This window comes from Fringilla coelebs, assembly GCF_963513975.1.
Source record: "Fringilla coelebs genome assembly, chromosome: 5".
Taxonomy (NCBI): domain Eukaryota; kingdom Metazoa; phylum Chordata; class Aves; order Passeriformes; family Fringillidae; genus Fringilla; species Fringilla coelebs.
The window spans coordinates 46,703,483-46,719,702 of record NC_140033.1 but is presented as its reverse complement, the minus strand read 5'-3'; the positions used below and the strand labels follow the sequence as shown (position 1 = coordinate 46,719,702).

General features: G+C 38.8%; 1 protein-coding gene across 4 annotated transcripts in view; it reads right to left on the bottom strand.

Annotated features, from left to right (window-relative positions):
• CNOT4 (CCR4-NOT transcription complex subunit 4) overlaps positions 1-16,220 on the bottom strand; it is a 76,608-nt gene that overhangs the window by 41,107 nt on the left and 19,281 nt on the right. For all 4 annotated transcript variants that reach the window (XM_084206294.1, XM_084206296.1, XM_084206295.1 and 1 more), the window contains exon 2: positions 1,883-2,126. In XM_084206294.1, the coding sequence (XP_084062420.1) occupies positions 1,883-2,056 (174 nt within the window). In that variant the 5' untranslated portion in view covers positions 2,057-2,126. The remainder of the gene's footprint in view (positions 1-1,882; positions 2,127-16,220) is intronic.

The window sequence follows — 16,220 nt, the reverse complement described above, 5'->3', positions numbered from 1 at the left end:
GAGATTACTTAGACACACTGAACTCAAATACACATACCTGGTTCCTTCTGTCCAGCATACTTCAAAAGATGGCTTCTTCACTTATTTAATGCTGTAACTCTGTAGCTCAAGATTATTTATTCCCAAGATGCTGGTGTGGTCTCTGCATCACGTCTTTGTCTGTGCCACAGAAGAGATGTCCTCCTCAGCCAGCCTTCTTCAGGCCAATCTCTTATATCCCAGTGATACAGCTCCAAATCCACTCAAGAATATTTTGCAGTCCATAGATGAAATATCAACATAATGAAAGATGTCTCCTTTCTCTCCATGAATGGCCAGTATGTTTCACTCCAATCATGGCACTTACTCGAGGTTTCCTCATGAAACAGTTTTTCTAAGCAAACTGTATCCAATATTAGGCAAAACATTTGCACATCCAACCACAGGGCAGAGTATTCCACATTTAAGAGTTGAGCATATTTCAAAGAATTCAGACACCCAAAACCAGCGACTAGCATACTGCTTCTGTGATTCTTCAAATACATTTCAAAACTCTGAATAACAAGCAGGTGAAAAGTAGCAGAACAAATCCAGGAAAACGAAGCAACTTAAACAAGGAAATCCCAAAAGTCTCATGTTGTATCAGAAGAGTAGAAATCACCTTGCACTGTGGGAAATTACTATACAGCACGTGTCATCTACAGCAGGTATTCCAAGTGGAGAAGGATTTGGCTGATAACGTGGATCTTCCTTGCAGAACATGGAGCTCAAATATTGCAGGAAATTTGCAGAATTTTTAAACAAACGTGTTGCCGTGGGAAAGCCTTCAGGCTTGCAGTGGCATCCAAACACAGATCAACAGTAGTGGCTCTAGCGTAGCCAAAGCTCAAAAGAGCAGCAAGAAAATATGACTGGAAGTGCTTATAAAATACTGTGGCAGTGAATAAAGATAGTGAGACCAAGTAAGATTACTTGGGGTCTGAAAAGGAAGCTGTAATATGAGACAGGAAGACAAGAGAGGCATAAACTAGGGACAGGATCATGATTAAATAGTAGGAGAACAAGAAGACATAAGTAGCTGCAACTACAAGAAGAGAAAGGCCAGGCAAGAAAGTTACAGTCAAGGGAAGTCATTAAAGACAAGAAGATACTGAAAAGGAATTTTATTCAACACTGAAGATAAGGAAATAATAAGTTTAAGCAAAACACTAGAAGGAGAAATAAAATAATTCAAAGGAAATAACAGGCAACTTAGTGAAGCTGACGTTTACAGTTGTGGCCAACCAAATCAGCCAGACATCAAAACACAGGGAGATATCAAGTACTACCTTCAAGCATCTGTCAACAAGATCAGAATACAAGACAAACAGTCTATATTTTGAAATGCTTCAAAATTTAACCCCTCTGGATATCCTTCCAAAGTTTTTTTTATACATACAGTATCCACTAAAATATGGATTAAAAAGCTCCAGTGCCACAAACAAAACAAGTAGGTGCTCTATAAACTTGCTTCTCAGTCAGCTCTGTCAGTTTAGCTGAACCTTAGCTCTCAGCAAACCTGATGCTGGAATCCTCACTATTCTTCCTGAAAAAACTTTGCTAATGCATGAGCACCTCAACTTAAAGGATTTTCATTTTTTGGCAGCTCTCACAGCATCAGCATGCCTTGCTTCTGATCCGAAGCATCCCCTATCAATCTGGTTCTGAATTTAATAAACCAAGACCAGCTGTTTCTTAACAGCTTCAATACATATGCAGACAAACTGAAGAATCCAACACCTCACCCTTGATCTAGGCCATGACTAGATGATTGTTTCCCTCAAGGATAAGGATGTCTTTGGTACCAGCACAATACAAAAGCCTTGTGAAATATGCAAGACAAGCCGCTGTTGCAGGGATTTACCTTTCTGCAAGCAGGACAAAGTCCATTCTCATCAGTGCGAATACGATGCCAACAGAAACGACAGATTTGGTACCCACAGGTGCAAGGGAAGAAATTGATGTCATCAATTTCCAGAGGCTCCATGCAAAGAGGGCATTCCACAGGGTCTTCCTTAGCGTCAGGGCTGCGAGACATCTTTATATGTTCGCAGAGCAGCAAAAGTTTATAATAACTTAATAGACCAAGAAGGTCAGCACTTGAAGGTCTGCAGGAGGGAAATAAAAAGAAAAAATATTATTAAAACTGTTGACAACTTTTCTTTTGTACCTTTTAACATTTCAGTTTTTATCACTTTTCTTCTGCCCACACAAGTTACCTACTAAAACACAAGTTTCTGCCAAATCAATTTGTCTTTTCCTACTTACGAACCTCACAAATAATAAATGGTACTGGTGATGCCCCCTCCCCACCTGGACAGACAAACACTTTGGCAGTTCACTGGCCTGTTTGGGTTTAAAAATGTAGATTGCAAAGAAATCAGTGTATACCATACATTGTTGTCTCCTATGTACATGAACCTCCTTCAACTATGACTTTCTTGAAGTCCTTTACAAACCCAAAGTCAAATATCCTTGAATGCGGGACTTAATGTTTACGATCAATTTATTCCTTTGCTCAGAGACTTGGAACAAGGAGATGTGCAGTAACATTTAGGTCATCCATTCAGACTTTTGAGGTTACAGAATTAACAAACAAAACCAAGGAAGGCTTCTTACTCAGGATAATTTGTTTCTTTTCTCTATGTCATTGTTTTGGTACAGAGGCTGATCTGAGATCAGATTAGGACTACTTCATTAGCCATGATTTTTCAGGTACACATCTTTCTACATGTGTCAAACTTCCATCCACGTCAGCTATCTTTTTCATCAGCGCCCAATACGCACGAAAGCCAAAATTTAAAAATCTCAAGTTGTAATTTGGAGTGCAGCCACAAGAAGATATTTCTGAACCATAATTTTGAAGAAGGCAAATATTCAAGTCACTATTTCTTAATTAATTTCCTGAAATCAGCCATTTGAGTAAGCTTCTATTCTCAGTTTAAGGATGCAGCACAGGAAATTTACTTTCAGACTCAAAACAAGACACTGAGAAAAATCAATGGGGGCATTTTCTTCTTATTTCTTTTAAGTGACACTCTGGATATATGAAATTGTATCCAATCTCAACAAGATGTCTACATCTGCTGCATGAGACATGCATGTAGTTGGGGCAGAAATCAAGGGCAACAGCAGAATTTTTAGGTGGACCTTTGGAAGAAAAATAAAAGGAAAAAATGAACAAAACCTGAAAACCCATTGATAAATACTGAAAAGATGTGACCAGAATTGATAGCTAGATGGTCATACTAGCTTTAATGAGCTATACCACTTCTAAAGAAGTAAGTGAACTCTAAAGTTTTTAAAATCCAGAATTCTTTTTGCAATCATGTTTTTTCCAAAACATCAGTAATTGAATTATAATTGAACCACACACACACAATCTGGAGTCCCCCTCTACTCCCCCAAAAAGTTTTCTGTTTATTTTTAACCAAAAGCTACTGGATTGTGTACTATCCAATATTTCTCCAGGCTTTTATGAACAAATCCAGAAACCAATTCTCACACATCTCTGTCTGAAGAAGAGTGACATTTAATTCTGTCCCTGGAAATAAGATGACTGAATTGTTGTGAGATCAAACTCTTGCTCACAGATTTCAGTATGGTCTGATGTTAGCCGTACATTGATTTGATACTTTGACCACCCCCAAAAAAAGGAAAACCAAACAACTGGTTGTACTTTGATCTTCCTCACCCCATATCATGAAGATAGACTTCCTTGCATGAAGTCAATCTTAAAGACCAAGAGGTTCCAGCTCAAGTTGGGACCCCCCAACAAATGGGATTGGATCCATCTAGCATCACTCTGCAATACTCATCCCTGTCTGCATACCACTTCAGGGACAGAAATTCCTCTACAAGCAGCCAGGAAAGAACCCCGAGGAGGAAAAACCACACATGCAGGCAATCAAAGCACCATCCAAATACACAGCAGGGAGCATATAGCTTTGTATGGGAATGGCTGCATTGTCACCAGGTAAACCTGCAAGCACAGACTGATACCAGAAGACCAGACTACCTGCAATTCCAACTAGTTGGGTAGGCAGTATATCCTCCGAGCACCAAGTGTACTTCTGGTAAACATATACCACTGCCCTCAAGAGAAAAAGGTCCACTGGATGACCACAAAAAAGTAAGGATGAGAGAACAACTATTAGATGCTGTAAGTACAACTTCTCTATATAGTACACACTAGCAACAACACTGTCCTCTTTCTGACTGTCACAGTGACTGAAATGAAAAAGTTAAACTTAATGAAATGAAAGCTGCTGAATTATCATTTATCTGTGCTTTCATTCATACTATATTCACAATCATTTTGACAGTCTCCAAACCAGGTTCTAGAAGTTTATCAGTGTTTCCTACAAAGAACGCTAGAAGAATCTGACCTGAAGGGAAAAAAGGATTAGTTTGTTTGGGAGCTTTGTTCTAAAGAACACATCCCCACTGGCTGAAAAATGGGAGGGAGCATTAAAAGGCTCCAAAACATCATTTAAGTGGTTATTAGGCAGATAACACACACTTCTACAGTAGCCTGTAAACACTTGGTGTAAGCTTTTCACACTTGTATAGCAGCAAAACCGTAACAATATCAAAGTGGCTTTAAAACAAAGCATGGGATAAACTCAATGGATTTTGTTCAGCTTGGCTTTAGATTTAACTTTGTCACAGATCTCCCAACAACAGGTCAGTAAGCACTCAGTATATTCCCTTATACTTCATAGTCATTCCACCACATGCTCAGCAGCTCTGAGCCTATTGAAACACATTTAAGTAAAGCTATACTAGTACTAGTGAAACTGTAGTTAAAAGAAGTTTTGAGGAAACTTTGGCCAGTACAGTAAAATCACTGAACTGACCTAGGAAGTTATTATTTGGAATCTCCACTAAGAAATGTCATCAGTTCACGTGGAAAAAAAAAGTATGACATATTAGCTAGTGCCTCTGGGATATGCAGATGAGCTCTAACAAAACTGCAACATAATTAACATTTATGAGCTGTTTAAGTTAACACCAAGAGTTCAGCAGCTGCTAGCAATAATGTCAATAGCTTGCTTCAGTCAGCAAATGGCCCGTTATTTTACAACAAGAAGTAAGGAGCAGCTGCGTGCCATGTTCCTTGAAAATGAGGAAATATTTATTTACTTGGCCACAGACCATTCAAGCATCCCATTTAAAGATTCTCCACTGAAGTGTGTCTCCATTTCAGAAGGGTTTATATACCAGGATTTGTGTCTGAAATCTGCATTGGAACAGTGCTTGTTCCTTTTCCAAACTGCAGAGTAAGGCATCAAAAATGTATTCTGCATATAGTTCATGCACTACCAAGAAACACAGAGTAACTAGTCAGCTCTAAGACTATTCCAAACAATTCCAGATAAACAGCACAGGAAAAGTAATGCAGCGGTAGCAAAAACCGAAAGGCAGTACTACTTGTTGTGCTTGATCCAGAGTATTTTGCCTTTGGGATCAAGTTCAAAGAGATTAAATTAATCGTGTCTCAGGAGAAGGAGGAAGATTGTGCACACCGACACACGCATTACAAGCAGATAGAATTTGTACATAAATATCCAAAACTCCAATGACTGAAGTCAAACATGGCTCCAACAGTTCCCCATCCTGTTTACAGGACACTATGCCAAAACATTCGCACAGACATGAAGCAGAAGTGGACAGTGTCCAGCAGCATGCTTTAGGTGTAGTGATTTTGTAAAACATAATAGCCAACTAGAGAAATATGAAGTTTTGTGCTTTATCCCTTGTACTGTACCAACTAATAAGTTCTTTTCCAAACACATATGGAATGGAAAAAATGGAGACATTTTTTATTAACTTTAAGTGCTTACTTAGCAGATGACAGCTGTGTCTAATCAGCTTCACCAAACAATTGTTACTCCTGATAAAATCCTCTGGACTTTGCAGTTGAGGAAAAAGTGATCCTACTATTTGAGGGTACTCACCTAAACACAACTTCTAATATGCCTAGTGATTTCAGCCCATTTAGGATGCAGATGCTTGTTGCCTTTCTCTTTTGCACTTGAGGTGAGCAAGTTTAACTTCCAGCAGTTTATCTTCCCTATTTAATTTCAAAAGGGGTCATAAAAAAGGAGGGGAGGAGGGGAAAAAAAATTAAGCTTATTATGCCTTCTTTTTCCTCAACAGTTTAAGATTTGACACACACTCCTCATCTCTCCAAAGCAGACACAAGAACATCTCCATGTGCTAGCAGTTAATTTTAGTAAACACATCCCTTAAAGTTTAAGTTCTCCTCCAGGAGGGCAGCTAGCTCCAGGGAATACAGACACATTCTTCTATTCACACAATGGACTGAATCCAGCCTTGCTACTTGCTTTAAGAAAACAAGTGTCACAGACAAAAGTTCTCAAAACTTAATTATGAAAAAACTCAGTAGACTCACATCCCAGAAACTATTTGGAGACTTAGGGCCTCTTGAAGAAAAAAAAAAAAATCCAGACATGCATTAGCTAATGTTTCACTTAAAGTTCAAACATACCTGACTTGAAGTGAAACAGGTCGGAGTCTATGCACTGAACCTTTAGTAAGGGCTCAATAAACTTACGCAAACAGAAACCCATGCTTTTTTCATGGCCTTGTATCATCTCTTGAAACTCATCAGCCATGAGAAGTCTCAAAACCTCAGTGTATGTAGATGCTTGCCCATATAATGCTACTGGGAAGGCAGCTCTCCCTGGCAAAACCCCTGCTCCCACTCTGCTGAAGGATCACTTCCCTTTCTACGCTTCACCTCTGTGTTGATCCACACACAAGCTGGAGGGAGAAAGACAAGCAGACTGCCGACAGCAGCAATAATGGGTTATCCCTTCCTTGAATCAGGAGAGAATCAGCAGCTCTGTCAGCACAGCACTCTCCTTCTGGCCAGCTTTGCTAGGGGGGTTCGTTTAAATCAGCTGAGGCACATTTAAGACAACCTACTTCCACTAGTGACTGCTGGAAGGAAAACAACATCCACCTTCTTCAGACTGCAAGTAAGAAAGGCTATCACATCATTGCATTGCAGTGACCACTTGAAGCATCACATTAAAACCTTTCACAGGCACACTACAAAGAAATGTCCCTTTTTACTGATTTAAGCACACAGAACTGAGGGAGATTCGGTGAGTTATCAGATAATCCATATAGCAGAACATTAACATATGCACATACCAAATCCTTGTAACAGACACAAGACTAGCTGCTTTCATGAAGTCATCTACACAATTCAGAAGAAATCTGTGAAACTTCCACAGAGTTTTCCATCTCTTTGACATGCTACCCTGTATTTGCCTGTCTTTTTTTGAGCCCTACCAAAGAAGAGGGGTCCTTTTCTCCCACCAGCCCTTCACTCACATCAAAATACAGTAATATTTTATAATCACCTGGTTAACAAAACTGACATATGAGACAGCCAAAATTTTCAGGAGTACTGAAAAGAGGCTATGCTTTTCTGAGTTTGATGGCTTTGTTACTGACTGGGAACAAAGACCACTTCAGTAGCAAGCAAGCAGGCTCCTGAATTCATCCAAGTTAATTTTCATTTGAGACCAATGAAAAGTTCACTTCCTACTTCTATTTCCTGACTGTGCTGAATATTTAAAGCAAAATGCACTACTGATTGTAAAATCATGTCCTGTAATTACGAAGTCCATTATCCCCCACGGCCTCTTTCTGGGATGTTTATTATTGTGTTTGTAATCTACAGCTACATTTCGATCACAGAACAAACAACATCTAAGAAAAGTCAAGACATTGACAAAGTCTCAAATGTTTGGAAAGTATGACCAGGAATCACGCAGTCATCTCAGTACTTCTAAAAACACTGTTACACTGGCTAGGATTATCCCCAAGTTATTTAGCTCAGAGATCAAAACTGAAGCCTCTAGACACTCCTCTGCTTTGTGTCTCCCTACAGGTGCCTAGGGAGCTCACCCTCATAGTCTCAGACTTCAAATTCTGCCAGCATAAGCAGCTGTACCATCACTTGAACCAAAAGACCAAAACATAACTATCTTTGCATGGTGATATTTAACTAAATCAATCCTCCATCTCCATCACACAGCCATACAGAAGCTGGCTCGAGTATTGTGAAAACACAGAAACAAACATCTAGAGGTAGCAACTGCTCAAGCAGCATGTTCAGCAACAGTGCAACACAGCCAAACAAAGCACCTGAGAAGTTTCCACCTAATGCCCTCAAGGCAGCTAATAACAAAAGTAGTCAGATGACTCCTGCTAAATGAAAAGGGAACTAATCATTCTTTATAAACCCAAAGTGAACACAAACTATTTTAAGACAGTCATATGGCAAAGAAAAAAGTTATGGACCACTAAAGATACTTTTCTCTCATTTAAACTGAACCAAGAATTGGTCACTACTGGCTTATTGTTAGAGCACGCAGAAGACTGCACAAAGGGCTACATACTATCAGTGACACAAGATGCCAAGTAAGATACTATTTACTCAGATAACTTACCTTCTTACAAGTAATGAACAGAATCAAGACAATTTTTTCAGAAAAAAAGGCCAAATAAGATTTTGACAAACCCATCGACAAGCTCATAAAGGTCTGGGCATAATTATACAAGACAACACTATCCCAGCATGTAGGTCATCTCGTTCAATGAAATTAAAAACATAATATTGCCCTCTTATTGCAAAAATTAATTTCCCGCATTCACTCACATTCAGTTCTAGATTCCTTCTCTTCCACTTTCTGCAAGCCCCCATTTATCTTCTGTACTTACAGCACCACTATACATAGATATTATATTTCTAAAGCAATTGGATAATGAATTAGAAATGGACTATACAATTATTAGTTTATATATTTTAAGTCTCTGTCACACAGAGACCATGTAATATTGGTATACATATTCCAGCATGGTTATTTCCTCCTGACAAAGAAGATGCTCAAGCAACAAATGAAGCAAAATAGCTATACCTCTACATATTTGTATACAGCAAATCATATATCACAAACTGTTGTCAAAGGATGTTGCAGAGACCATAACATGTAATATTAAAAAAATCCCCAAATCTGTCTGCTCCTGTTAAATATGAAATATGTTCCATCTGAACTATTCTGAATTCCCTAAATCTCTCATTACTGGGAAAAAGGGTACTACTCCATTCCTTGTGCCTTCTCCTCAGAGCATCTGCTACCAGTCACCGTCAGAAACATGATCTAGATATACCAACTTGCCAAACATGCAGCAACCACAGGTGGCTATTAAACAGGCTGTCTGGGGAATGGAGTGCCTTTATAGTGCTCACACAGCACTCTAGCATGAAACACTCACTTTGCACTTGGGGTGTCTACATCACTGTGCAATAGTCCAATTTTTCCAAAATGCTGTGTTCTATCTAGTCCCTACTAAGGTGCTTCATGCACTCATACATGACCTACAGATCAATTTAGAACTTAAACTCTAAATTCACAAATATTCAACATGTCACTTCCAGTCACCACACCACCAACACCCTTCCCCTCTGCACTGCCATTCAGGATACTCTTCCATCTCCCATGACACAGTTCAGCCCTCTCTGCCTGTCTCCTAGGTAGTCTTCTCACCATCTCCCATTTTCATTTGATCTCCTGGCACCATTCAGGTTATTCACATTTCTGTAGGATGCCTTCACCCAAAAGATGAAAAAAACCCCAGCATTTGTTCCAGGCTTCCAGCTATCAGAGTTTTTATCAGTCCATTTCTTTCTTCACAGAACAGGTGAGAACATACCATTCTATAACAAAAGTTTCTTGTGTTAGCTTGTACTAGATAGCATTCTTAATAATAATGGCAAATATTCTCAGATCCAATTAGAAAGAACAGCTCAGGTCTGAAGAACTCCACATCCTTTAAAGAGCAATGACCCAGAAACTCTTACACACACAGGAAAATCAGCCCACTTGAGGCTGTAAGTCTGTATTTGAATATAACCCATTTGCATAACTCGCCTGCAGCGATCACCTTCTGGATAATTTTCCAGAAGGATTTACTTTTGACCTGTTGCTCCAGCTGCATTAGTTCACACAGACTTAATATTCCAACTGGTCTGATCTGAAAGTCATACCATCACTGAAGAACAATCTGGCACAGAACACCAACACAGTATGCTCAGAATGAAGCATATATTTTTTTTTTAAACTTGCATTCAAGGATAGCTCAGCTTTTACAATATAAAAAACTCCTGATTTGCATTTTCACAGTGCAGCATGAACAAGACCACTGCAGCATCTTTAGAAGTCCTAGCCTGCTTATCCAGCTGTACTCTTTAAAACTACAGCACTTATACTGTGCAGTGCAAAAAACCTGTAAGCAGTTTTCCTATTCATTCCTGGATACTTATGTTATCCAAATGAAGGAAAAAGAAAATTCAGTTAAAACTCCTGCAAAAAGATCTCCAGAGATTTAAGTATCTATTAGATAATTGCCTTTCTCTATAGCAAAAGAATTCTCTTATTTGCCCCTGAAGAAGCAGGTACAGAAACAGTACCACACAAAGCATAACCAAAGAAACGTAACTTGTCATCAGAGCAAAAGCACACCACACATCAATTTTTTTCTCTGGATTTTTTACAAAAATGCTAAGATTTTTAATTGTTAACAGGCAGCACTGGATACTATTCTTGGGGGAATAGTATCCAGTAGCTAACACACACAATTCTGAAATTATCTTGGGAATAACACTTGGCAAGTTAGAGCTGCTAGGGGCAGGGGGGGAACGAGCACAAAAAAGGGGATAGAAGCTGATCACCCTGAAGGAATATGCACTCTTACTTGTAGCACCATGCACTATAAAGACACACATATATTCCTTTAGCAAATAAGAATTACCATAATAGAAAATTAGCTATAAAACCCAAACCAGCATGATCACAGCTTATGGCTTCTTTTCTCAACCTGCTAAGTGTATCAGGAACCTTCAAAATTCTTTAACTCTCCTTATGAAGTGCCAAGTTGTCACAGCAATATTAAGTGATAACAAAATGATAACAAACCAGGGAAGTGTAGCAGCCACATACTAGTATTATCAAAAAACCCTTTACACAAGACACACAGCAAGCAGTAAATTTTCTGTTTATGTATAAGTGGGGGGATTGACCACCCCACATGCCTTGTCTCTAGCCAAGAGCCCCCTTGAACATTGATTGCGATTTCACAGACTGTTTGAGATGCTCTTCAATAAAAAGAGAACAAATGAATGTACAAGATAACCTTTCTTCCTTGCTACCAAGACATGAATAAAACTAAGAATTATTCGCTCTGAAGCTTCATAACACAGCTGAATACACGTCAGAATGAGGATATGGGAGATCCAGCTAGGGTTAGTAACTACCCCTCAGCTCCCTTCCATTGCTTTCCTGATTTCAAGGATGCTAACTAAGACACCGAGAAATGTAAGACAGAAGAAATTTTAAGTAATTCTCAAAGTTCTTTGTGCACGTGTTAAAAAATTATTTAAAACAACCTTCAAGAAACAAGTAATAGGGTATTTAATGTTTGTTTCTTCTCCACCTTCTCAATTAAAATGTTTTTATTAGGCTTCAACTCATGCAGTTGTCCAATATTTTCAAATAACTTGACCTTTACAGAGCAGCAGTTATTATGCCCCTTTCAAATAATTTTAAACAGCAAACATGAACATAATATCAGCCTAATTACTGATTTCTTAGCAACAACAGTATTAAATCTCTCATGTTTTTCCATAATCCATGAAAGCAAAAAGACTTTTAGTTGGGTTGGAAGGGGAGAAAAGCACCCAAACAAGACAGAGAAAGAAAGCCTTATACAGCTCATCTATAGGTTCTGGATGAGTAGTGATTCCAGCTTGAGTGCTTCTGCTAATCAAGTAATAATGCAAAGCATTGAGCTCAGAAGAATAAAAACTCTTTGTCAAAGTCCATGCAATTCTCAGTGCCCACAATCCCATCTTGAAACTCACTGGCAGCCGATGCCAGAAATTAGAAGACTGGCATAAAGTAAAACCATACACTACCAGATTGGAAATGCTGTCTTAGACTAGTAAACCACAAACTATTACTGCATCCCTTCCCTGGTCACAAACTGTGAAGCACCTATGACAATGCCTCCCCGCAAGTTTGTACTTTATGTCTAACATTAACTTAGGTAAAAAAAAAAATTCATTTCACTCCAAAATCATGTGGATACTTACAAAGAATCCAAATGAACATCTGATTCTGCAGACTGTAGCTTTATTCCTCACAACTCAGTGTCCTACTGGATGCCATGAAGCAATTAAACCTTCTCAGGTCTTTTTAAGCATGATAATCAGAATAGTTTGAATAGTACAGATACATGACAAGCCCGTCTTACTCCTGAAAGTTTCTGAAAAGGCCTCAAAAGGAAAAAAATTACAGGAAAAGCAGCCTAATATGTATATAATGAAATCTACATTCTTTAATCAGAGTCAAAAAACTCCAGAGATCCCTCTCTGAAGCTGCAACTGCTCCCCTGGAAAGCTAACAGGAAGCACACTTTTCTGTCCCAAGGCAATGTTTCCACACCTAGGTCAGCACTAGGATCAGCAGCATCAGCAGATGGAGACTAACTGGAGCTCCTGGCTTTAACTGAAGAAGACCAGAATAGAGTAAGTAGTCACAATAGAGTAAGATAATGATCAAACCTCTGCCCAGTCATCACCATACAAGCCGTTCTTGAAAAGGTCAAGAGGAAGCAGAGACAGTAAAATCACTTACTTAAAAACTATTAAACACTTCATATTTCTGGACCTAGAGATATGGTGTAGAAGCAATAGTTGGCTGCTGTCATTCCTCTACATAGGACAGAATGCAAGGAAAACTGCTGGAGCAGTAACAGCTTCTGACAGACTACCAGCTTTTTTGTACTATCCTATTTAAAGTATTTCCAACTCTGAATCAAGTATTTTGCCTTTTAGTGACACTGATTACATATGGTCAAACCAAGATGAAGAGTTTGGGGCTTTTTTAATCAGGTAACTCAGCAGTAATTTCACGTAAGTCACGTTTTTTGAATATACTGTGGTCTACAGCTCACTTAGAAAAGAAAGAAAGAAAAGGAGAAAAAAAAAAAAGAACAGATCTCCTGACTGTGTTCCTGATTCAGCACACGAAGAACAATGCCAGAATTTTCTCTTTAGGAGCATCAAGCCAAAGTTAATGAAGTTGCATTTTGAATTTTCAAGAAAAATACACAGTTTGGGAAAGAGAAAGACAATCAGCAGTTATAGAATGCTGACACGTGAATTGACATTCCCAATCACTAAATATTATGAAGATCTTGAATATATTAACCCACCCATAGTCTAGAACTGGGGTTTCTTGCCTCCACTGATAATTATAGAAGCTCCAATGGCCTGAAAAGTTGGCAGAAGTTTCTCCCTCCATACATCCACATTCATTCTTTATCCAATACTTTTTCAATACAAGTTCTACTTGCTACAAATAAGGAGTGAAAATTTATAAAATCAAACAAAATTAATGCCTGATCTGTTTTGAAACAAACTTCAATGAGGTTAAAGAATAAATCTCTTCACAAACTTTTTATGCAAAAGAGCTATAAATTCTAGTTTATATTTATTTTAAAAGCCATTTTACTTAAGAGTTTGACTGGGTTTGTCTCTGCAACTTTATAACTTATATCCAGGTTTACTTTCACAAAGTCTCGTCAGTGACCCATGTTAATAAGGCAACTGGGGAGGAGCCTGGTTTTTACCTGCTGAGCCTGTACTTCACACAGAAAGATAGGGAAAGTATAAAGATTCTCACGTTTAACTAAAATCAAGAAAAGCTCTCCCACCACAACTTCATTAGAAGTCCTGAAGATAGTTCCCAGGAGTTAGTCAGGCAACAGATATACACTCCATGCTATTTCACAGCTCTTTGTAGAAATACATAAGGAAATTAGGTTGAACATTATGAATTATGTTTCTGATTGACAAAACCTACAAGAAGCTAATATAATGTTACAAACTGCTGAATCAGCCAGGTGATCACACTCACACTACACGCACAGAATTGCACCTGCATCGCTTTTATTTTCACGCTACCTGACATTCCCAGGATTCTGTTGTATTGCAGTGCTTTCATTTACAAGACTTTAAAAGACATCATGAGCAAATCTACAGCAAAAAGCATTTCTGTGTCCAGCAATACCAGATATTAAGGAGAAACATTTACCCATAGCACTGAGATACTGTCCAGAAGCATGCTTTTCTAGTCACTAGCATCAGATAAAAATTTGATAAAGACATTAGTTACATTGAGATTAGTTTGATCTAAGAGTAAACTGGGAGGGACAGATGCTTCTGTAGTATTACTTGAAGATCATCACAACAAAAAAACCCCAGTTATAACCCAGCTCCAAAGCTTTAGCATTGACAAAAGAGACTAACTTGCCTACTGCTAACTATCACTTGGAACAAGCTGCTTGTGACCATACTATTCTGTGTTGGTTTGCTTGTTATTATAAACAAACTTTCTTCTTGGCAGAACAGTATCTCAAACAAATCCAAACACCTCCCAATATACTGCAACTTCATACATAATCTGTACAGACAGCCACAACTGAAAACTAAACCATTTGAAGAAAAAAGAAGCAACACATCCACAGTCAGTAAATTACATGGCCTCATACTGCCTAATTAGGAGGACTCTCCTCTAATGTTTTTCATGCTGGTAGTGTCAGTTCTCATTAGTAAATGGCATTCAACGGCCAAGAGGGCAGTTCTAACCTAAAGAGCAACAGAAGTAAATTCTGGAAAAGAGCAGCATCAAAATACACACAGCACAGAGTCCTGCAGAACTAAGGTACTGCTACACATAAAATGTGCAAGGACAAAGTAAAAAACAGAGAGGCTTTACAAGCCCAGTTTGAGAATGTTTGCGGGCGTGCATATTCATCACCTGCTAGCAAAGCTTATCATGTCAAGATTCCCTCTAGGTGGAGAAAGATCATCTTCAATCCTTTTCTGCTTGAATACTCTTAGCTGGACAATATAATCAGGAGTTTGAATCCATGCATTTTTACTTTGCCTTGGATAAAGTTTCTGGGAAGAAAATTAGTTAATCATGTATTTGTTCAGATTAAGAGTTTGAGCCCACTTCTGCTGATAATTTAGAGCTAAACTTTACATTAATGACATATTTCTGATAAGGTAAATCAAAGTCAAGTCACATGAGCCTGTATCCCAGTGTTCTTCCAGTTAGCTGCCAAAGTAAGCTTGTTCTCATTTTATTCTGCACTCATAGGGATAAAATAGAGGAAGCAGGCTGTCATGGATTAAAACAGTCTATCTAAATCTTTAGGATCCAAGGCATGGGGGAGACTCCGTAGTGGACCAAAAAGCCAGAGTTGTTCTGGAATGAGAAGGATGGCAGGAGCACAGAGAACATCCTGCAACCAGCATCAGGGAGCATAAACAAATCATCACATGTAGCCTGGGCAGGTTCAGAGAAAGCCCGAGTCTCCTCAGCAAGGGCAAGCACCCCAGAGAGATCAGTATCACAATCAAGTTTCTCTTCACTTTTTCTGGTGATGATCAAACCTACAACACCAACAAACAGGAACAAGAGACAAGTCCTACACAGGCATTCATACAACCAGTACACAACCATCTACTCATCTTTATAAATCTGGCCCTATCAAAGGAACCAGAGAAAAGCCTAAATCACTTCCTGGGGAAGAAGAAACTCCAAACCAATCACAGCCCAGAGGCATGGTTTTAATAATTAACTCAATTTGTTCTAAAACTTTTGATTTACAAGATAATCCCACTGACCAGTATCAAATAATTTTAACAAAGGAGGGCAATATAGAAGAATTTTGTTTTAAGAGGCTACTGCTAGCCCCCCCAGGTAATTGGCATCTTGAATCAACACGAGGTCTTTTCCTTGCCCCCCCCCCCCCCCTCCCCCCCAGGCACCTCTACTTTGAAAGTCCAGCATATTACCCCAAGCTGAAAGCTTCTTTGCACAGTTTGTTTTACAGAAGGATCACTTTCTAAACAAGGTCCATTATACTCAACCATTGCTCTAGACATCACACATTATGTGCACAGAACCTGTCTTGCAGAAGACGAATTCAGAGGGCTGGTGCTAACAAAGCTGTAGTAACACCACCTCACAAGAAAACACTCAGATTTTCACTGAAATAGGACTACACAAGATTTCAAGAGCTAAGGA